At 29.0% G+C, this 25,547-nt stretch overlaps 2 protein-coding genes across 2 annotated transcripts; one reads left to right on the plus strand and one right to left on the minus strand.

Moving 5' to 3' along the window:
• The first annotated feature begins 8,896 nt into the window (after nt 1–8,896).
• Nucleotides 8,897–17,622, plus strand: LOC114192453 (polycomb group protein EMBRYONIC FLOWER 2-like). Its single transcript, XM_028082181.2, has 22 exons — nt 8,897–9,030; nt 9,164–9,299; nt 9,427–9,482; nt 9,567–9,672; nt 9,785–9,947; nt 10,038–10,106; nt 10,556–10,695; nt 10,867–10,935; nt 11,039–11,169; nt 11,314–11,343; nt 13,549–13,580; nt 13,927–13,979; nt 14,074–14,127; nt 14,216–14,272; nt 14,388–14,422; nt 14,516–14,622; nt 14,703–15,306; nt 15,641–15,689; nt 16,098–16,181; nt 16,315–16,391; nt 16,545–16,634; nt 17,269–17,622. Exons 1-22 carry the CDS (start codon nt 8,897–8,899, stop codon nt 17,426–17,428), a joined length of 2,436 nt encoding a protein of 811 aa, XP_027937982.1. The 3' UTR covers nt 17,429–17,622.
• Nucleotides 17,623–19,340: 1,718 nt separating this feature from the next.
• On the minus strand, nt 19,341–19,953 carry LOC114190871 (oleosin Ara h 11.0101-like). Its single transcript, XM_028079935.2, has one exon. It carries the CDS (start codon nt 19,913–19,915, stop codon nt 19,499–19,501), a length of 417 nt encoding a protein of 138 aa, XP_027935736.1. The 5' UTR covers nt 19,916–19,953; the 3' UTR covers nt 19,341–19,498.
• Nucleotides 19,954–25,547: the final 5,594 nt, after the last annotated feature.

Here is a 25,547-nt window from a genome sequence, read left to right on the forward strand (position 1 = left end):
TGTATATATTAAAAAAAAATTATTGTAACATGCATATATAAGTTGTAATTAAGCTTATTTATTAATTTGGTCTCAAATTGGAGAGGAAAAAATTTGATCATTTTAAAGAATTGGGGTACTAAATTGAATCAAAAATTTAAATAAATGACTAAATTGAAAACAACTATTACCACTGTCACGTGTCATTATTGTAAGCTGTCATGTAACACAACGATAAACTGACACGTAGCAGTTTATAAATTTTTACAAAAAAAAATTAAAATTTCACGGCTTGACACAGGTCCTGTACAAACATAATGTTAACTCTAACTTAACGGAGAGGACCAAATTGAATCCTTTTAGATAATTGAGGTACTAAATTGAACAAACCAAAAAGTATGAGGACCAAATTGAACTTAACCAAAAAATTGTGGTACCAAATAAGTAATTATACCTAAAAAAATTAAAAAGTAGGGGACACTATATCGATTGTTAGTGAAATCGATTTAATATGTTTCTCATTTTAATTTTAATTTTAAGTTAGAACCATAGTTAAAAAGAACGAGATACTACATCAATTCTCCTAGACACAATCGATGTAATATATATTTTTTTAAGAAAAAAAAAATAGAATACTACATTGGTTGAGAACCGATATAATATTCTTTTTAATTCATCAAATTCACATGTTTCCTTTACTCTTTTTGTATTATTGACTTATGTCACGAGTTTCGTAATTTTATCTTCTCCATTGTTTTCATCTTCTCCTCTATTCTCAATTGTCTTGATCGCTATCATGCATTGTCAGTGTGCCCTGTTAGTCACAGACATAGGCGTTTTAGACTCACATCACGTTGCTTTGCAAACCACCCTGCATCTCTCTGCTTAACATTCCGCCCACACCGAGCTACTTCTTCATTGAACCGCACTGCATTGTTGTACATCTTGTTGCTGCTCCTCCAACAATGTTACACCAACATCTTGCCACCACTGCTTCGCCAACAGTGTTTGTCGCTCCTCTGCTATTAGTATTTTGTTTTAGTTTTAAAATGTATATAAATTAAATTACTTTTAAAATAAATTTTAACTTTTTGTGACATATTTTTACGGTATTATCCATGCTACAACTAGCAATGTGATATATATGACAATCCTAAAGTAATAAAGAAAAAAAAAAGTTTTGCTAATCTCCAAAATCCAAATCTTATTTTCTCATGAAGAATAGGTAACTAAGCAATAAAAGGAAGAGGAATATTAGATGAAAAATACACTTTCAACACTTAAGACTTCACCATGATGTCTTTAACTCTAACAAATATCAAAATGCATATTCTAGTGTGAACACTCCATAAGCGGACAAATTCATCCTGGTCGATCATAGATGTCATCTCATTAACTAAACAAAAAGGGATTCTTTGAATAGTGAAAATATGGCGAAGACATTTACTTTACTTGCATATATCAGAAGCGATGATTTCATTTACATTTATAGAGTGTCAAGAAAACTCTGCTTTGAAGATTACATCATGTAAGGTAGAAGTACATATCAATACATTATACATTGTTAACATTATCGAATAACATGAAGACTAGCATATTCTTTATAAGCATATTTATCTCTTTTTTTTAAGAGCATACCCCAGACAAACCTGTCCTTTTAATGAAAAGGACTATTACATGCTAGCATATTCCCTTAGTAGAAAGTTGGTCTGGACCAAGTATTTGACCTGACCACCACAAACGTTCGTTCTTCAAACCCACACAATCGATCCAACGGCGCAATCCAAAGCACCCAACCCTAAACTCTTTATCTCTCCCTTTACCTTTCACTTCCCCGATTTTTCTCTCTTTTGTCTTCCACTCTCGATAAGAGTCCATGTGGTAGTTTGCATACTATCTCCACCACAACATGGAAAGTTCCAACATCGAGAATGATCCCTTCCTTGATACTAGTGCAAAATAAACTTTTTATAGTGGTTATAATCCACCCAACATAATAAGCGACTTGGTGGTTGATTTGTAAATAAATGGAAGACTTTCTATAACGGTTAGCGTCAAAATTGGTATAAAAAGTTAAGTGGTGACAATTTTGTAAATAAATTAAAGACTTTCTATATTGGTATAGAAGATTATTATGATCATCTTCCCAACTATTTCCTTGGTGGTTGAAGCCCTTGTCGCTCATTTTCATAAGGAAGAGCTTGACCTTGTAGAATTTTTTGAAGGAGCACTAGACATCGATGAGGACAACATAGGCATCATGGAGCATACGATGAACGAGGGCATATGCACCATGGAAGAAGTGATTGTGGAATAGGGCTTTGGGGTGGGTGACGTAGAGTGGGAGTTAGGGTTTTTGGGATTAAATGAAAATAGAGGACAATTTTATTAAAAAGTTAGAGGGAATAGGAAAAATGGGAACCGAGGAAATTTGAAAGTTTAGATTTATTAGAAAATGACAAATAAAAACGGTATATTTTAGATGCAAAATATGATAGTTCTAAAAGTGAGTTAAAAACATCATATCTTACATGTAATATTTGATAGTTCTCCAACGGTTATAATATATTATAGAAAGCAAAAATTTTAAACAACGGTCATATTAAAATAGTTACAATTTACACAATTTTATTTTAAAAGGAAACAATAATAGAAAATATTAAATTACAATATATGTATTGATGATACACACAGTTTTAGAATGTTACTTCTTTCACGATAATACACCTCATTATTATTAACTATTAAATGAGAGAGATAAAGTAGGTTCCATATGGAAACAATGATAAATCATGTTTAAGACAATAATAACGCTGAGAAATTATATTTATTTATGTCTTTGTAGGAGAAAGTGTTTATTAGTTTTTCTTTGGTATGCACAAGTATAAATTGAATATGGTTTGAAATAATTCAATTATATCCTTTTAATAAATTTATTTTTGGTTATAAAAAAATTTAAATAACAATGGATCTTTGCTCTCTCTCTCTCTCTCTCTCTCTCTCTCTCTCTATATATATATATATATATATATATATATATATATATATATATATATATATATATTCATTAGATATAATATATAATTTTTACAATCTTATTTATTTATTTATTTATCTAAATAAGTTATTTTCTATTTTATTTTTTTATTAAAATAAAAATTAAATAAAAAATACTATCCTAACACTATACGAATGTGTTTTATTTTTTTCAAAAAAACATTAATTATTAGTATATAATAACTTATTTAAACAATATAAATATGCATTTTCTTATTTTATGTACATATTAATAAATGAGAGACAGAGAATTACAATATTTCAATAAGAATTATAATGCGGAAATGATTAAAGATGTTAACAAGGCGGTACACGTGTAAATGCAATAAAAGTTTATCTTTATCGCATTCCAATATTTAATTTATATGAAATTTTCATATCATTCTCATTTCTATCGACCCAAAGTCATTCATGCTCATACTTGTCTATTTATTATTTAAATTATTAATTAAATATTTTTTTACAAAAAGTAAAAGTCACATATATTATGGGTTAAATATATTTTTATCCCTTAACTTTTAGTGAATTTTGGAATTAGTCCATTTCGAAACTTTCAACTAATTTAGTCCTTCAACTTTCGAAATATGTGGATTTAGTTCTTTTAATCAAATTTTGTTAAGTTTATTTGATATTTCAAGCATGTTTCATAACAATATTTGACTTGACATTAAAGCAAAAATGTGTGAAACAGTATAAACAAATTAAATAAATCCTGAAATGCATACAAAACATCAAATAAACCTAACAAAATTTGATTAAAAAGACTAATTTCACGTATTCCGAAAGATGAAAGACTAAATTGGTCCAAAGTTTCGAAATGAACTGAAATGCATACAAAACATCAAATAAACCTAACAAAATTTGATTAAAAGAACTAATTCCACGTATTTTGAAAGATGAAAGACTAAATTTGATTAAAAATACTAATTTCACGTATTTTGAAAGATGAAAGACTAAATTGGTCCAAAGTTTCGAAATGAACTGAAATGCATACAAAACATCAAATAAACCTAACAAAATTTGATTAAAAGAACTAATTCCACGTATTTTGAAAGATGAAAGACTAAATTGGTCCAAAGTTTTGAAATGAACTAGTTCCAAAATTTACTGAAAGTTAAGGGACCAAAAATATATTTAACCCTTATATTATAAAGCATTCATTATCAAAATGATACACACTTTTTCTTCAAAATCAAATACAAATAAAGAAATTACAATTATTTAAATATCAAAGAAAAGTATCAAATAACAATTATATATAAAAATGAGTTTGGGTATTTTGACAAGTATGAAATATGTATGAGGATATGTAATACCCATTTTTGTCCCGGTGATGGATTTAAGATCCTAAGTTAATGAAGACAAATCAAGTAATGTATTTGTACACTCTAAACTATGCATAAATTTATCGTAAAGCAATAACATTCAAATATGTAAAATTAGAGGAGAAATTAATTTTTTTTTTCAAATACTTAATAATAATTTTAACAAAATCAGAAGATGCACCTACCTACTCTGGTGTACACGTAAGTTTGTCGCTACTCCATCCCATACCTGACATTTGTTTTCATACCTAATCAATGCAAAATTATACGTTAAAATCGAAACGAATTCGGACAATACTCATTAAAAAGTATTTTATTTCACTTAATATTGTCTAAATTATTAAACAATAAAATACACTATTTCACTAATTATACAATTAAAAAACTAATATATATAATACCTGAGAACCCATCTCCCCCACATCTGAATTTCTTTCACTCTCTTCCCCCTTCATTTTCACAAATCCCCCCTTCTCCAGGTACATCATCTTTTAGTCCCAATCTCGTATGTTCTTCTTTTACTTTTCTCACTTTTGTTCAATTCACACACCTCTTGTTCTTTTGAGGGGCACGGGCATCAAGAATGTTATTTGAATTATAAGAAACATTACTTATTTTTCAAAAAAATTATTTTTTTAGGGAAACTTACAATCTATAGGTTTAAAGGAATTATATATGGAATAGAATAGTAATATATATGTAATTTGTGCAAGATTGAAATTTAGGTATTTGAATTTTTTTTTTTATAGTTTACTTTAAACCCTAAGTCTTGCAAAATTGAGATTTTTGTCTAATTTCTTGTTTTTATTCTTGATGTTTAGATTAATTAGAAAATAATGTGGTTTCTCCTTTGAACAAAGTTGAAAGGATTGATTTTTATATATATTTTATTTTCCAAAAAAATATTTTTAAATTAATTTCCTACGTTGTGTTAAACAGAGTTGAGCGAAACATGAAGATATGTGCTGATATGATTAAGTAGAGACGAAAGAGTTAATTTGTGATAATTATTTTTCTATTTTATATGAGTCACTTTGTATATGGGTCGAGACAACTCAATAAAATTTTCAAATATATTTAATTTTTTTGATACAAAAGGTTTTAAAAAAATATATGAGTTTTGATCGACTTGTTTCAGTAGTAACATGATAATGAAGACTATAATTTTTTTTTACATTTTTATTGAATTATTTTGTATTGGACTTGATTTTCATGGTTATTAATAATAACATGATTGGTGTACATTTTTACCTTTAAACGTGAGTTCTATGATTTAAGTACAACATTAGTTACAATATTGAAAAAATATAGCCTAAGGATTTGTTCTTGTAGTAACCTTTGGTATAGCAATGAAGACATAATGCAATTTTTGACTTGATACTTATTATTCTTCAAGTGTCATTTAATATATGATTAGAGAATGCAACCAACAAGTTTAATGTTCATAATCCTGTAAATCACTTATGTAATGAGTTGAAAGAATCATCAAAATCATTATTTTTTTTCAGCAAAAATATATTATATAATATATAAAAGTTGCTGTTGTGCTTCAACCTGTATACAAACCTATATGTACACAATAATCTTACATAAAATAGATATTAATGATAGATAGATACAAACCTATATGTGAACAATTAAAAATTATTTAAATTTCAATCTAATAACTTTTTAAAGTAAAAGTAAAAAATTAAAGAAAAATTATGAGAGATAGATACATAAGATGAGAGAGATAAAATATATATATTTTTTAAATATTTAATTATAATTTTAACAAAATTAGAAAGTGTGCTTGTCTACTCTTATCTTTAAGGCTCATTAGGTATTACTTTGTCCCTCCTGCAAGCTTTGATCTTCATATATTTCTGTTCCTTACGCGTGTTATTAAATTTTGTATATTTTTGCAAAACTCTATAAAAAAATGTGTCCTGCATAGTTTAAATCGTCTGAACTTAAAATAGCCTGACAAAGGTTAGAACCAAAGTCAATAAACATGAAATAGTAAGCTCCATTGATAGTGATATTTACTCTACATAAAATGTTTTCCCTACACCAACAATTGTGATTTAAGATGATAACTTATAGATATACTAATCTTTCAGTGTAGATTATGTTATATCTTATTTTCTATTAAATTTTACCTTAGACCCTTGTTCTTATTTATATATGTAAAACTTTCTCCTTTCATTTACTTTGTTTATTATATTCTTACTAATTCTATGTGACTTAACCATCTTTTTCTTCTTCTTTCAGATTCACAAGTGGTTTACTAGTAGCAGATTTTTGAGATTGTAAGTTTTCATCCTAAGAAACATTATTTTGCTTGCAGGCTCTATTATATTATAACTATCCGAACATTTGATATAATATTGGGGCAATTGCCTCCTCCAACTTATTTGTTAGTTTAATATATTTAATTTGTTTTTTCTCACATGTAAAATGGTGTTGTTCCCATACATTAATTTTGTACAATGTAGTAAGAATGACAAAAACAAATCTTGAAAAAAAAATTAATTTTATGATTTTCTTCTTATCAGTAAAATTAATATAGGTATATCAGGTACCTAAATTCATTTACACAATTTAGAATGGAATTATAGAGTTGAAAGACAATTAAGTCAAGAATCTCATCAAGATCTAAACACAATGAAGTAAAGAATTATTCTATTAGTTTAATGTCTCTCATTTTTATTTTTTGTCGATGTGAAATCTTTAACATTTATGTTGATAAATGAACATATCAAATATGTGATTAGATATTTATGAGTGGTTTAATATCAGTATGATAACAAAGACATAGTAATCTTAAAAAATTTGTTTAGAATAGGTTTTGAATTACTTTAATACTATCTTAATAAGTAAATTTATCCCCAATTCAATCTTATAAAACCAACTTTTAAAGTGAAGTTTGCATCCTATTTATATATTATAAGCTGATCTTATTCTATATAGATGAGAGAACTCTATCGGTCTTTGTACACGAATCCAAATTCCTTACTGGAGTTTTTGGTGTTGTCTTTTGCTGAAACAATATAGAAAACCTAACAGAGAATCCAAATTTCAGTGTACACTCAACTGGACTAAATTAATGATGGATATTTCAACTTTGAGAGATCCAATGTAAGATTTCTCCTCTTCAAGTTGTCTTTAGTTGACAATTTGCTATGTACATAAACCTAAAAAAAAAAAAGAGATTCTTGCCATGAGCCTATTGTTGTTGGTGTTGTTATGGATATTCAAATCGTATTAAATATACTCTAGGTTTATCATATTTTAAATCCAATTGTCTCTTACTTCTTCCTTTTGATATTTTATCTTATGTTTCTTACATGAATTGCTTAACTAATTGCTTCCCACCCATATAGGGTTTGGAATAGTTCTAAATAGCAGATGATATTCATTATACTCCAGATTAATCTCATTTTCAAGTCCTATTGTCTGTTACTTCCTCTTTTAAGAATATTGTTGATATCTCATACATGAATTGTTTAACCAATTGTTTTTCTCATTTAAATTTGTCCCTTCTTTAATGAAACTTTCACTCTGAGTCTTCTTCCTAGTCTCTTATATGTTACAATCTCACTATTTGTTGCAATGCATTTGTTAGGATTCTTAGTATTTAAATCCACATAAGTAGAAGCTATATAAGAGAAAAATACTTTCAAACTCGTTATTTCAAAATTTTATATTGAAAATAATATTTTTGATACTTGTATTTATAACTTATTAGTGTCGAATCAAATCATTCCTTCACATGAGTGTATATCCTATTATATCTTAATAGTATTGTTTTGGAGAAAATATACAAAAAGAAAAAAGGTTAGATTTCTTTTATGAGATTCTCCTAGCATTTTTTGTTTTTCTCCTTGTAATAAGATAATAGTTGTATTATTTCTTGATTCTATTTAAGTTAAACTTACATTATGTGTTTTAAAAAATATTTTTTTTTAAATATCATAAATAATCTTTTCTCCCATTTTGATGACTAGATGTGCAAACTATACGATCCCGAGATGAATTATTTATAAGGTTTAAAGTGATGATGCATGATTCTAACACTAGGTTGTCGAAGTTAAATTTTATGTAAAAATATATGTATTTACGTGGATTCAGGGGTTAAATCAATATATAAAATGGACTTATTTAAAATATACTTTATAAGGAGATGATGAATAACAAAAAAAAAAAAAGAGTATTTTTATTAAATAGGATAGAGATCGTACGATGACATTTTTTTTTCTTCTTTTTTTATACATGGATCGGAGTGATCTTATTACTTCTATTAAATATGTTTCTTATTTTTTATAAAAAAAAAGATTATGTTTTTTTAAAATTGTATTTATATATTATATATATATTACTCGAAAGTTGGAAGGTTAAAATAAAGTGTGATAGTAACATTCCAAGTCAAAGACCTGCTGACGTGTCACTTGGTTTGGTTCTTCACCTTAGACAGGTTTTGATGATTTCTTGCACTATTTTTCTGTGTAGGTTTGTTGCTCTCGATAGTTTCTCATATTCCGAGGTTAAGATAAATGTTAGACTTAGATCTTAATGAGATTCCTTCAGAAGAAGGAGTGCAAGAAGCTTCGGAAGGAGTGCAAGAACCTTCAGAAGAAGGAGTTCAAGAACCTTCAGAAGAAGGAGTGCAAGAACCAGTTTCTGAAAGGTATGTTCCTGGAATTCCTACAGTTTTCCACCATCTTCAAAAGTGATGCAAAAATCGACACATAGTTCAAATATCAGACATCAATGTTATCAAACTTTGATATTTGAATGTTGACATTTGTTTATCCATGCAGATATTCAAGAAGCACACATGAAGCAGAGAGTGATTTTATCTGGAACCATTTATCAGAAGAGCAGAAGCTTGATGCATCAAACAGTTTCACAGCTTATTGCGAGCCTGTTGAAATCTACAACACAATCCAGTCTCGCGTACTCCTTCTGCCATTGTTCATTATATATTTATGTCATTGTTTGGAACTTTCATTTCAGAAGTTTCTCATGTCTGATACATTTTTTGTTATCTCAACATAATATTATTGTCTGTTTTATTTTATAGCCAAGATTCCTTCAGAGAAGCTTGTACCGCAACAGAAAAGAGAAGCACAAAAAGAGGTAAAATTATGTTTAATACATGCTACAAGCACGATAAAATTATATTATTGCGATGCTAACGAGGTATCTGATTTGAAAATATAGGATTCTAATGACAGTTGTGCTGTCATGGAAAGTCGATGAAATTCGATCTCTGTTTCCTATGTGTATCGGTCTGGGAAGGCTGGATCCAAACAATGAACCCACAGGGGTAGAAACAGTGCCTCTTATGAACTATTTTCTGTTTCTTACATTAATAATTTCATATTTCTTTTTGTTAAATGCTTTATTCTATTAACGTTTTCTTGTTTTTACTTCTTAAGGAAGAAAAGTATCATATTCGTCGGATATTCACATTTGAAGGTCCCTCTGGAGTTAACTGGGATGACGTTAAACATGTCCGATTAAACTTTATGCTTCCTCAAGTTGAAAAGTTAGCTGTGGAAACTAATTATGACAAATATTTTCTCTTCATTCTCGCTTCTGGTACGCATATGTTTGTTTTTATCCAACTATATCATCAACATGCATATCCATTTTTTAATAAACTCCTTTTTATTACCATTTTTTTTTCAGGGGAAAACCCAATTTCACTGTCTACACACAATGCAAGCAAGTTGACTTCGGAGGTGGCTTCTAATGAATGTGAGATACATGCTTCAGTATTGTTAACTTCTTCTTTAAGAAAACAAATCCCATCTTTCAAAACTATATGTTAAAAATTATATTTTAAGTCTAATTTAACCTTACAAAATTGATTATAAAATGACTTTAGCATCTATTTATATATTTTAAATTGACTTTATTTCTGGTTGATGTGGAATTTTTAACACATCTCTTCACTAATGGATAGTATGATAGCGGTCCAATAGCAGGAGAAATGATATGTCTAACAAACATAAATCTTTTTAGGATAAACTCTAATTCATGATTCTGATACCATATTAAGAAGTAGAGTTTAAGTCTAATTCAATCCTACGAAATCCCAAAATACTCGTGAACTAATTTTCCCACTTATGATAATGTTGTTATTGAAAATGGCGATTTTTGAACTGTAATATATATGTTGATGTAATTTCTTCTGTGCTTGACAGCATCGGGTGGAGAGAAATGCCTTTATGGGAAAGTATCCTTGAAATTTCTTTATGAGATTTTGAATATATCTCCAGATTCTCCTCTGAAACAGCGAACTGAGATTCAATTTAGCACTGAACTTCGTTCGTGTAATTTGAAGGTATGACAACATGTTATTGCATCTGGTTGCTTGATGATGGTGATCAATATTGTTTTGGTTCTTTCTTTTTGTTATAGTTAAATGGTTTTGTTCAATTTCAAGCTTTTTATCTCTTGTTTAGTGTTCACAATTGTGACAGATGTAGTACTCAAACCTTTTCTCATGTTGCAGTATTGGATGCAACGTTATACTCGAACAGAGAGCAGCACCATCTCCATTAGAGATTCCAATGATTCTAAGGTAGAGGTTTGTTGTAGCAAAAAATGGCGCTGATAAACACCACAGAAACTTATTTTCTTTAATGGAGAAGTTGAATTGATTGTTGTTGTTGTGGTTTTGAAAGGGTATGTCAAAGAAAATTGAAATCTCAACTGGTTTTGAAGAATTTGGAGCAGCTATGGAAGCACCTCATGGCAGGACACAGGAGAAGATAGAAGAGTCATCTTTGTCTTCTTTATTACCTCATTTCACTTGGTAAATTTCATTATACAATATGTCTAAAAGTATTAAATTCTTATTTATTTATTTTGGTGGTAGAGGTTGTGACTGAAATTTCTTGTAATTTCTGGTAAACAAATTTGGTGTACGTTCTAACTTGGAATTGCTTGCATGGTTCAGGTTACCAGGAATTGTCTCATTTCATTACAGGTACGACATTTTAGCTTCTTTGTCTCTGACAGGATAATTTCACTCAATTTTTCCATAACGATGTTTTCTGTTGTTTTTTTTTTTAATTATGAAATCTTATTAGACATTACTATAAAATTCTTCCTATTCTCAAAATTTCAATCAACATCTATAATCACATGAGCAATCATAAAGGAGAAGAAAAAAACAAGAAACCAACGTAGGCAGTCAAATCAAAGAGCATAACACCTATCTAGTACGGAAAACAAAGAAATATGTGAAGAAGGAGATTATGCGTATTATTATTGATTGTGTATAAAATGTTATGAGATGTGTGTTATTTATACACAAAATTAACCTTAAAAGTAACAAGTAAATTGGACTTAAAACATGAGTCTATGCTAGCATCTCCTTAAACTCACAATGCTACAACTAAATCATTGAGAGTTTGTCAAATAAAAAACGAAAGCATAAAACAAAGTGACTTACTAAATATATTTGCAATCTGTAGAGCAGAATGAACAAATGATAGAAATATAGTACTAAGTTGAAGATGATGACGAGTAAAATGACAATCTATTTTAATATGTTTGGTTTGCTCATGAAAAATATAGTTGTGAGCAATATGAATAACAATTTTATTGTCGTAATGTAAAGCCGTAGGATCTTTCAAATAGACACTTATATCTGCAAATAACCAATGCAGTCAAATAATCTCACAGGTAGTCAAAGTCATGATGCAATACTCAACTTTTATGAATGATCAAGATAGTAACATATTCTTTCTTACTCTTCCATAATATAAGTGAATTACCAAGAAAAATACACCACCCATCACAATAGGCACGCATGTCTAAAGACGACGTAGAAGAAAGCAAAAGAGACTCAAACCAAGTGCTCGAATATACCTGAGAATATGAAGAACAACACTCCAATGATCTGTTATTGGAACTCAAACAAACTGATTAATAACATGAACAATATGTGCAATGTTTGGACAACTCCCAACAATAATTCAATATAAAGTAGAATTAGTTAAATGAACACTATCCGATGGGGAATATTGTACACTTATCTAAAGAGGAGTATTAATAATCTTATTGTCAATAAGTTGAACACACTCAAATAGGTCAGCAATATACTTGGACTGAAACAGAAGATAACCTTTGAAAGAAGAAACAACCTCAATACCCAAAGAGTAACACAATACCACAAATCTTTCATAACAAAACGATGGGATAATGCAGTTTTTAAATATGTGATTCCATCAAAATGATCACAGTATTAATTATATCATCAACATGTAAGAATGACAAAATATGTCCTACATTGATTTTCTTAACAAATTGACGGGTCAGCCTAACGGATCGACCTACTTTGACATTCCTAAAAACATGAGTCTACGTTAGCATCCAAAACATTAACAAAACATAAATAAATTCTATGAGATTTTAACAAATCTCACCAAAATTTGACTTCATAATTGGTATGAAAAAGTCAAACTAAAATAAATCTTATCGCTTTCTTTCAACGACACTCAAGAAGCTTATACACAATATTTAGTAAAACAATTATCTGTTTTGTTAATATATTACTTGATCAAATATAAAGCATAATAAAAAAACAAATTATTCCAAAAAATTTTAGAATTTCAAATAATCTCAAGAATGTAAATAATAATAGATAGTAAGCTTATTATTTATACACCAGTCACATTTTATTTTTTATTTCATCTTTAAGTAAAGGTTATTTTAAATTAATTTTACCAATTTTATTTTTAAATTTATTTATTTTTTAATTTGATTTTTTTCAAATTTAACCATTTTTAAAATTAAAATAACTATCTATAATAATAAAAAAAATTATCTATAAAATATATAAAAATCATTCACAATCAAATTACAAAAAAAATATTTAATTATATTGTATTAATTTATATTATCATAAAAAATAAACATGTATACGCTTAAGTTATGTGTTTTCAAGAACAAAACTATTAGAAAAAGACACGTGAAATAAGTCATTGGTAGATAGACAAGTAAAGAAAGGAAAAAACTCAGAAATTCAAGTTTAGATCTTATTAGAGCATAAAGACAAGTTCGAACTAATCTCTACTTTTACTCTTCCTCTGTTTTGTATTTATTTTTTTATTCAGTAATAGGAGGAAGGATAATTGTTCTGTTCTGTCTGTTTTAATCTTTTTTTTTTTTCTAAATAATATTACAGGTATTACCATAACATGTTGCGCAAAGTCGAAGGTAATTTAAATAATATTCTTACTCTTTCTCTTGCTCATTCAGTAGATTTCTTCCAGATTAACTAATGTGTTTTCCAAACAAATTAGTCGCATAAACAAGTTAAACTATGTTAGAATATTCTTAACGGATTAAAAAAAAAACTAATGATTGTATTCAAATATTCATAAATTATGATATAACGATCAATAATAATGTTGTTGTTGATTTGATTACAATAACTAATTACTAATTATTAAGCTGAAGTTTAGTTTTTTTTTTCTCTTTCTGATAGTCACTTTTTTATTTGTTTCTCTTTTAATTTACATTACAGCAATTAGTTTATATTAACCGAAAAAATTGATTGCAGTTACTGAGAATTTCACCTGCGCAATCTGTTTGGTACAATGTAAAAACTTTAAGGTTAAGACTTCTTATTACTGAGTCAAAACTCTAAAATTTATGAATTGATAATATCATTCTGTTCTTAATTTTTCTGCTGACATTACTGTTTCAGAGTTTAAAATTCCACCTTAAGGCATCGCACCCGATATTTAATTTCGAATTTTCGGTAAGTAATTTATAAAACTCTGGCTAGCTTTCTGATCACCAAGTTACAGTAAGCCATGGTTTCAAGCATGAATAACTTAACTTTGCAGGAATCAAAGGCATTTCCATCTGTATCTGTATCTGTGAAACTTAACTGGAGGCAAGAGGTTCGAACAGTTTCTCCTTAAATTTTTATAAATCTGTATCATTCACACAACTTTTCTGAAAATTTAGTGTTTGATCCTCAAATTTATTGGTTAATTTCCCTTCAAATTGTTGCAGTTGATTGACCAAAGGCTTGAAACTTTTATGTACTGGTAAGCTATTTTAATTACACACTGTTCTGAAACTTGTTACCTATAGATTCATGTTATGAAGTAAAACGGTGAACTAACGGTATGTTTATGAAGTGTGAAAAAACCAAAGCGCAGAACGTTGAAAACTTCATCTCATGGAAGAACTGATGCAGAGGCGATAGCGTTAGATGTTGAACTTCGTATTGGTACTGAGAACACTGGTACGATAATGTGACTTGTAACTATATGTATCAGTTACTTCAGTTGGTGATGCAATTGTTTTTTTTATATGCTACTCCAGGTTGTGGCCGACCAATAGTTGTCTCTGATAATGGATCAAATGCAATGCAACAAGTTGAGCCCGAAGAGGTTCAAAATAATGTAATATTTCACCTGCGACCATCGATTTCTACTCAGAATGACCAGACACTGACAACGTTCGGAGTTGTGCAGGAGCAGGTTTCGAATGCAGAATCAGACCCCTCTCAGAGTTGTGTCCTATCAGTGTCTGATCATGATGAGACACGTGGAGTGCAGGAGGTTGACGATGAAGAGACACGTGGCGTGCAGGAAGTTGATGATGAAGATCTTTCAAAAGCCATTGTTGTGTATACTGGTCCGGGTTGTGTTCTTGCGATTTCTGAGCATGATAATTGGGCACTTTCTGTGGTAGAAGATGAAGTTTCTAATGCAATTATTTTGCGTACTAATGAGGAATGTGTCTCTCCAGTTTCTGAACATGATAATGCGGCACGTGCTGTGCAAGAAGATGAGGCTTCAAATGCGATAATTTTAGATCCTAGTCTGAATTTTGTTCCGTATGTACCGAGGGATGAAGGTACAAGTTCAGCGCCACAAGCTAAAGAGAAAGAGAAGTTACTAAGTGAACGCTTTGACCCAAATATGTAAGTATCATTTTGTTCCAATTTATATGTTATTAATTAAATCAAACATTAGTGCTTAAATTGAAGTATAGTTTAATAATATTATGACTCTTATTTTTAATTTTAATTTTTTATTTTTTATATAATTTAATTCAGATCATTGATTAATATATATTTTTTTCTGAAAGAATCAATTATCAGGTTAAGTTATGTCAAATAATAAAATAGGAGTGATAATTTTATTTTTCAAATAAATAAAATTTGTCATTTGTCGTATTCTGCTATAATCTTGATATAAGTACAAATATCATAATGGGTATAGGTTTTGACGTAATTGTTTTTCAAAACATTTCAGGCTTGCTCGGTGGAAAAAGCGAAAGTTTTATCATTCTCACACATACCAGGTATTGAATAATGCTTTATATATATATATATATATATATATATTTTGTGTAGTAGTTATTTTAGAAAAAAATTATTTAATAAATAAATAATTTATTTTATTTATTTGTTTAAAAAGTAAAATTCCTCCATATGACACTAAATAAAATAATAAATGAGATATCTCTTTAGATAATTTGTAGATTAAATATTGTCTCGTTATTTAGAAATAAATAAATAAATAAATAAAATTAGGGTTTCATTCAAACTGAAATAACATTATTAATTTTTAGCAATTATATTTACTATTATATATATATATATATATATATATATATATATATATATATATATATATATATATATATATATATATGTCTGTCTGTGGCTATTTTGACTGAATTATGGACGACATTGTGGGGCGCTTGAAGGCGATGGATCTTGAAGAAGTGGTGAAGGACGAAGACAGTGAGGATGAAATTAACGAGGGCGCTCGAGTGGTTGAAGAGAAAAGAGTACGTAGAATTACACAAGTCATTTTCTGTTTTTAATTTCTACAATTTCATCTTCTTTAACTCTAAATCTAGTTCAACAACAAAATCTGTACTATGTTTTGAGGAATCGTTAATTGAGAAAATTGACATGCAGAAACAGGAACTTCTTGGCGTTACCGAGCATGAGAAGCGGCTCATGACTATGTGGGGCGAATTTGTTAAGAAACATCGGTAAGATCTTGTTTTGATTCAATTCGTTTACTACTTCTTGGATCTATTATTAACATCAGTTAAAATACATGTATCATATGCTAGATGTTTGAACTTGTTGCTATTTGGGTTTTTACTTTCTGCGATCTGTCATTAATTTTGTTGTTGTGGCAGTGTGCTGGTAGATGGTCATATGAATTGGGCATTTGAAGCTTTCACAAAACATCATTGCGCTGAGCTTGTCGAGTCCACCCCATTATCCTGGTAACTAACATCACTCCTGTGTTTCATGTTCTAATTTTTTGACCTAATTCTGTAGTTTTCATCGTTTTATAAAGCTTCCTGAACTATGTTTGTCTGCATATTTTGAGTGTGATAGCCTCGTATATATTAGGTTTTATTATTTTGTTTATATTTTGGTCAGAAATGTTATATTTTTTTGTTTCAATTTGGTTTGAATTTTTGAAAAATTGATGCAATATAATTTTTTGTATTAAATTTTTATGATCGATCAAGGATTTTTGATCATAATTGACATCAGAATAAAATTGATATTTACACTAAGAAAGAAAATCACTTTTATTAAAAGTTTCAATTTTGTTGAAAATTTTTTGATTTATTTCAAGAAATTTAATAAAAAAGAACAAATTATATCAATTTTTTGAAATTAAAACTAAAAATAGATCAAAATTGAGATAAAAAAAATAGAAGATCAACTTAACATTTTTTAACATTTTTTTAACGAAAGCATTAATAAAAAAGGATTAACTAAACTTATATATCATTCCATTGTTACACTTTTTTGTGGTTTTGCTTAGTCAAAAGGCATGCGATATCCTCTTGTATGATTTGGATGTGTAAAGATATGCAAATAATTATGAAATGAATGATTTGGCAGGGTTTGGAGATTGTTTATGATAAAACTATATGATCACGGTCTTCTAAAGCCAAAGACTGTGGGTACATGCGGTGCCATTCTCCACCAATATCGGGAGCAGCAAAATGAGATCCAAAAGCTTAAGAAGGTTCAGCCTCCTGAAACCCCTTCAAATCAGTAGAAACAAATGACATAGAAAAAGACTTTTCTTTATCAGGGGAAAATTGCAGACACTGTTTCTGAAACTCTTTTAATTGCTCTCTCTGTTGTACTGTTAGTACCTTCCAACTTTTAATTGCTCTCTTTGTTGTACTGTTACTTCCTTTCATAAAATAAGGGGCATGAAATAGAGAAATTTGCAAGGTTACTGTTTCATATTTTCAGGCTCACATTTTCAATTCAGGATTCCAATTTACTAAATTTTTACTGTTTGTTTGGATTATATGTTGAATGCAAAGTTTAATTTTGTGACTGAGACTATGCAGTTTTGGAAAAACAACTTGAAAAGTTCAGTTTCTGCAAAATAATGTGTGTTGATTTAGCCTATGATTCTCCGCCTCTTACATACCATGTTGGATAAGTTAGCTCACATATATTGGTGTATTTCTTGTTAAAAGTATTTCCTTCTCCATTTTTATGGCGTCTCTTACAGTATCAAATTATCAAAAGTATTTTTTTACAAACAAAATTTTGATAAAGTTGACAAAATTACTAAATTTTAGGGTTTTCTATTTTTATCAAAATTTATCATATCAAACTTTATCAAAATATCATTTTTCTCAAACTATATGCATTGAAACTATTCCCCATTCATTTTATGCTTATGCTTGAGTTACTTATTGTTTCCGTTGGCTATACTAACCTTACAAGCATTTTCCAACAAACACATACTTTAGAAATAAAAAAATGAATATAAAAGAGAATTTGCATATTTTTTGAAAATAAAATTCCAATTATATTCTGTTTATATGATACTTTTAAATACGTATTATACAATTTAAAATATTTCTTTTAAAATATAAATATAGAAAATTTCTCACATTTTGTGCAACCCTGTACACATAATTGCAACCCTGTACATAAATATGGTAACGGAGGATCATTCATTGATGCAAAGAATTTTTTTTGATGCAAAGAATTTTTTTTTTAGAAGAAAGGATTTAAAGAGGTGAAACCGATCAGATCTCATCTTTTAAGTATGATTTAGTTTTTGTTAACAAGGAACTCGTAACATCTTCCACTCTTCCTTTCAAACCCCACCAAACAATCTTTTATATTTATTAAAATATTTTTTTTAATCTATTATATAAAAAATATTTTTTTAATCTATTATTAGACTATTAAATCTCTTAAAATTAACACAATCATATTTTAACATCACAATTATTTTTACTTCCATTTTACATTATCCCTCTTTAAAAAATATAAAAATTAATTTTTATCAGATGATACGAAAAACCTTTTCTCTAAAAAAAAATAGCACGCAATTCATTTTTAAATTTACTCAAACTCGTCCCTATCCTCATCCCTATCCTCATCCCACTCAAAACACACTAGTGAGAAAAGAATATAATGATAGGATTAAAGGAGGTGTCTGGGACTTGGTGGAAAAAGAATAATGGTGTAGTGCAGGGCTTAAAAAGAGGTAGAATAATGGTGTAGTGTATGTGTAGGGCTTAAAAGAGGTAGAATGATGGTATGCTGTAGGACTTAAAAAGACGTAGACAATATCATTAATGTGGGAGAAAAATAAGGTAATTACTTTCAGTTTCCCATTAAATTTCTTCTCCATCCTATCAAAATATCAAAATGTTTTCCGTCTTAAATGTTTTGTTTTTCCATCATGGCAAATGTTTTCCATAGAAGAAGTAAATATTTACTTTCAGGAAGAAGCTCACTTTGACAGCACTTAATTTCCACTTTCTATCCACTTTGAAAAGTCAACTATTTATCATTTTCCTTTTTATTTAGGGAGTTTATTGAGCACATTTATGGAGATTTTCTTTTTCCTAATTACAATATAAATTATTCTTGGCAGACAAACATAAAAAAAATTAGAAAAAAAAAAGCAGAGAGAATCATAAAATCCGATATTAACTAATAAAAAAAATGCAAAATGCAAATAGATCCTTCTTAATATAGTGGCACTGAAAACACATTACAGCAGCAAAAGTAAGTGATGTTGAGAAAAGCCAAGGCACATAAACAGAAGGAAATTTAAGTTTGTTTATTGATTGACTAAGAAGGGTGATTAAGAAGCCAGAGCCCCACCACTGATCTGGTGGTGACCATAGTCCTTGATCTCCCGAGCCTTGTTGAAGAGCATGTGACGAGCAGTGTCCAATTGATGAGCACCAGGTAGGTGCTTCCCACTCACATATCTGTAGATCCAAGCCAACACGGTCATAGCCATCACACCCAACCCACCGGAGACCAAGAATCCTATGCTCAGAACACCCACACCCATAACTGCAGGAACCAAAACAGGACTGAAAATCACAAACAGTGGAGTCACAGCGGTGAGACAAATGACAGTGCCGGTCAAGACTAAGGCCCCAAGTACAAGGAGGGAGCCACCGGCGGTGACGGCGGTGCCTGCCTTCGCCACCTGGGTGCAGAGGCTTTGTTGGTATGGAATATCACTGTAGCGAAATGATGGTTGTGCCATTGTGAGAAAAGTTAAGGGTTATAGCGGTGAGTGCATGCATGAAATGGTGTTATATATGGATTATAGAGTGAGTGGAGGGTTCGGTGGCAGCACGGGAAGAATGGTGTGGCACGTGTTGAAGAGCTTCTCATGCATGGCTTGCATGCAAAACCATGTGTTCCTTTTATGACACGTTAGGTCTTTCCTATATGACTTTTTGTGTCTGACAGAGTTTCGGGTTTCATAAGAATCCAATGCAAGGTTGTTCTACTCTAGGCAGTGAAAACACCAAATGTACTGAAATCACTTCTATATACCAAGATAAAAGTTCTTCTCTCTAACAATTTATAACAGACCATACAGTTGCCCTAATTATGCACTATATCAGTCAGATGTGTGCATGTTATTTGTTACATCAAAATAAAAAATAATCTCTTCTTTCATGGAATCACATGAATATAAAATACATAATCAAATTTAGGACTCCAGTGTATATTCATAAATATTCTAAACAAAATATTTTATTACTCAACGTATTTATTAAAAAAAAAATAAAACTCTTTCAAAATATATATAACTATTATTTATAATACAACCAAAAAATTAATAGTAAAAGCACTCAAATTAATTGTTTATTTTTATAGTAATTATTTATTTCTTTTATTTATTTATTTATTATTCAGTTTGTGTTTGACAAATATTCAGCTCAAAACAACAAAAATAATTAAAAAAAAAAAGAAAGTAAGAGAAATGGAAATGCATAACTAAAATAGCTCTAATGCTATAGAGGATGAGTTTTATTAGGTTTCTTTCAAGAGATGTAAATGCTTATGTTTATTTGATATGCATGATTATTCAATAATAGAAATAAAAGAAAATAACTTAGTCATTTAAAACAAGTCTATATTAAAATAGTAACTAGTCTCTTCTTTATTATTGCTACTCCCAATGAATAAAATCACTGACATCATCATTATTGTCATAGTTAGTCACTTTATATTCAAATTTTAGAATTAAAATTGCATGAATCTATTTTGCAAGTTTAATCTATGGTCTTTTCTTAGGAATAATTAGGACTAAGAGAAAGACATATTAATTTAATCTGAGTCTGTTATCAACTATGTAAATATTTTGCCTTATATATGAGTTAGACAACTCAATATGCTTCTTATATATATATATTTTCTGATAAAAAAAATCATGACTTTAAGATTGATGAATATTCATAAAAATATTTTTTTATTCTTTTATTCATAAGTTATAAATTGTGTATATATGAACATGTGTTGTGATGATAAAAATTAAAATTTATTTAAAATTTAATTATTATAATAAATTAAATAAAAATTTATGTGATAATAAAAATAAAAATTTAATTATTATAATAAATTAAATAAAAAATATTACTAATTCACACACACTTTTGATTTTTTTTATCCAAAATAGGTGAGTGTCTTCTAAAAGAGTGAGTGAGAGTCTTTCGAAAACATTTTTTCATAAACAATTTAATGTGTTTAGAAAATTAAAATCCTAAATAATGGGTGCAGAAAAAATTTGATGGAGTTAAGAAAGTAACAACCTATCCTTTATATACTCTATAATTTCAATTTTATCTTTTAGTTTAGATTTTTTTATTTTGAGTTCAATGAAAACATTCTTGAATATAAATTTTGTATTAAAAATTATATATGTTCTTATAGAATTAAGTTGTACTCCTCAAATTTATTGGGTTGCTCTGGTACTTAGTTGCTGGCTTGATGTAAGCTTCAATGACGGCGTAGGTATGTCTGCAAAATACAATCTGATGCTTAAGTTAGCACTGGTGATGTCAGGGATTCAGATAATATTTTTAATGCAATGCATAATCAATGCATAGAATAATGTGCTATTTATACCATTTTTACATATGGGTCCTACTTGGGATGGGCTTTTGGGCCCAAAATATCCCTTTAACTGTTTTTGGATTCAGTAGAAGTGAGTGAAATTACAAGCAAAACCCTTAATAATTACTAGTAGGCAACCTTTGAGTCAGCATGGCCGGATACTACATACTTTGTGGGAGGTTTAGAGTATCCAGTACCTGGTGAATGAACATGTGGGATCTAGGGGTTGGGTACTCTTGGGCCACATAGTTAGCTGAGTGGATAGGGATGAGTATTGCTTATTCATATAGCTTCATATTGTGTGTGGCTGGCAGAACGTTAATGGTTGTGTGCTGCTATGGAGGTTTCTTTGTTGTATATCAGTTGGATGCTTATGGTTGCTTACTGCGTACTAAAGTATTCCTCAATATAGAATAACTGGCTTGGGGATTGCAGGTGGCCGCTTACTGTGTACTAAGGGGTTCCTTAGTTCAAAATAAGCGGCTTAAGGATTGTTGATGGTCGCTTACTATGTACTAAGGGGTTCCTTAGTATAGAGTAAGCGGCTTGAGGATTGTTGATGGCTGGTTACTGTGTACTAAGGGGTTCCTTACATAGTAAGCAGCTCAAGGATTGCTGATGGCCGCTTACTATGTACTAAGAGGTTCTTTTGTACAAAGTAAGCGGCTTGAGAATTGTTGATGACCGCTTACTGTGTACCGAAGGGTTCCTTAGTATAGAGTAAGAGGCTTGAGGATTGTTGATGGTCGCTTACTGTGTACTAAGAGGTTCTTTAGTATAGAGTAAGCAGCTTGAAGATTGCTGATAACCACTTATTGTGTACTGAGGGGTTCCTTCCTTAGTACAGAGTAAACGACTTGAGAATCGTTGATGGTCGCTTATTGTGTACTAAGGGGTTCTTTAGTACAGATTAAGCGGCTTGAGGATTGTTGATGACCGCTTATTGTGTACTAAGGGATTACTTAGTACAGAATAAGCGATTTGAGGGTTGCTGATGGTCGCTTAATTTGTACTACGAAATTATTTAGTACATAGTAAGTGGCTTAAGGATTGTTGATTAGTGTTTATTGCGTATTGTGTATGCTTGTACCTGATTCGTGGTATGGTTTAGACAATATATATATACTAAAATAAAAAAAAACATATTTAAAAGTATATAATTTAAAATGTATTGTTAGAAAGAAAAAAAAAGTAAAGAGTAAAGGAAGAAGGGTGAGAGGAAGTAAAAGATAATGAGTGGAAGAAGAGGATAGGAAGAAAAAAAAAAGAGAGGATGTGGTTTTTTTTCAAAAGAAGAAGTTGTGGTGGACCTCTCTCAACGATTTCAGAGGAGATGATAAGAAGCCATATTTCAGGAAGATAACTTCCAATTTATTTTTTTTCATAGGAAGTAAAGTTGTGTCGTGCCCATTACAAATTATTTTCGTTCAACTAGATCATTAATTGGATTAACGACTTTCTGGTGTCATGCGTCATGTAATGTGCCCCACCGACGACTTTTAATTTTCAATTTTGCACATTCAAAATTGGAAGTAATATTTACATTCAAAATTGGTTAGAAACTACATTAAAAGATATTAACATTGAGCACGACTTTTCGACCTAAGGTTATTCTTAGTGAATTTAAAATATGTAAATTTACATAAAAATTTGTCTAAAAGTACCCCAATGTTGTAAAAAAATCGAGCATGTGTCGATAATAAAAAGAAAGTTTAGGTAATAATTTTCATTCAATTTTTTTAACCTGGTCCTGGTTTTTATTTTTTTTAGTCAAAGTTTTAATTTTTGTTCGATTTAGTTATTTTTGTCAATAACGTTTAAATAGTTAACATAGGTGAATAGACAAATAATGTATGTTATGTATTACTTTGTGATTTTTTAATATTTTTTTAATTTTTAATTTTTTTTAATTTTAAAAAAGTAGTCCACATACCAAGTTAGTACATGCCATGTGATATAAGCAGTGTTACATGTCATTATTACTATTTTATATTCAATTTACTCCTAATTGAAAATAAACAAAATTATTTCAATTTGAAAAAAATAAGAAATAAATTGTACAAATTTAACGAAAATTAGAACTATATTGAATATAAGATACTAATACAAGACACTGATTCTAACACATGGTATTGACCCTGATATTGACACATAACACGATGTTGACTTGATACATAAACCAATTTTTTAACTATATTGAATATAAGATACTAACACATGACATTGATTCTCACACATGATATTGATATGACTGATGCTGACACATAACATGATGTTGACTTAACACATAAACCATTTTTTTAAATTAAAAAAACAACAGGAAATTACATATAACATACATTCATTGTTCACTTTTATTAACTATTTAAATATTGTTAGAAAAACCAAATTAAATAAAATTAACAAAAATTAAAATTTGATTGAATAAAAAATAAAAATTAAGACTACATTAAAAAAACTCAGCAAAAATAGATATCAAAGGAAAAAAGATATGAGTTGAGGGGGAAAAGGATATACCCGTGGAGGAAAAAAAAACAAATAAATCATTTTTCAACTACTTGTAAAAATAAAAATGTATGAAAATACAGAAAGAAGATACCTTTTAAACAACACATAATTCCATCGCTTAAACTATGTGATATGAAGACCCACTTGAATAAAAAAATTATCATTAAATCATAGAATAATTGTTTTATTTTTTTGATTATAAGTGTAGCAGTTGGTGAAAACATTTGATACATTTTAGTGCAAGAAGATGGAGAAAAATAAGGTGATGGGAAAACAGAAAAGTTTTCACGGGTGTGTGAATTTGGTGGGTGTCATTATTAAATTGGGTATGTGACACTTGGAACATAAGTTGATAATTTATAATAATTCAAAAGTTTTAAAATTCTTTGAATACGGAAATGATAAAGATCAATTTTATTTCGGAAATAGTAGTAAGATAATGAAATCCATATCTATTATTCTTCTAATAAAATTAACTTGATAAAAGTATGCATTTATTTCTATTTTGATTTTATTTTTAGTTAATGTCAATTTTTTTAAAAGAAGGTTTATATTTTCAATTTTATCATATTTTGAAATAAATAAAAAAGAGTGTTACTTTGTTATTTGTAATATTCACATTGTCAAGTGATTATAATAAGTCTAATGACTTCACCAACCACTAGATAAGAGTGCATGACCTCGTTCTTGAAAAAGCTCTACTTAATTCCTGGATCATCCAAGAAACTCTATACTGAAAGGTGTTAGGAATTCAAGTGTGATTCTAAGTCCCACATTGGCTAAAAATGAGAAAGTGAAGCACTATATAAGAATAAAGACCTATAAACCCATTGCCTTAAGGTTTAGGGTTGAGAGTGATGTCAGTGTCTTATATGGTTAGACTCAGGTCTCATTGGTGTTGTATCTCTCCAATAAGAATTTGGTTGCTTGAGACAAAGTTTGAGGATCGAATAGGACTCACCAATACCGAAAGTCAAACTAAAGATAAAATTAAATTTGTCATAAAAAAAAAATTCTTTATAAAAAATCTTAAAATTTAAAATATTTCAATAATTTTTTTAAATTAATTATTTAAGAAATAAAAAAAATTAATCGGTAAGTGATATAGTTACAGGATATTAAAAAAGTGAATATCATTTTATTCTTCATCAATCTACCTATTTTTTAAAAAATAATTTAAGACTAAAAAGTAATTTATCAAAATCTAATCGAAAATTAAGAGACATAATTACTGAAAAAAAAACTTATAATAATTAATTCAC

The sequence above is a fragment of the Vigna unguiculata genome, chromosome 7, assembly GCF_037176805.1.
Source record: "Vigna unguiculata cultivar grain cowpea cultivar isolate G323 ecotype 2 chromosome 7, ASM3717680v1, whole genome shotgun sequence".
NCBI lineage: Eukaryota > Viridiplantae > Streptophyta > Magnoliopsida > Fabales > Fabaceae > Vigna > Vigna unguiculata.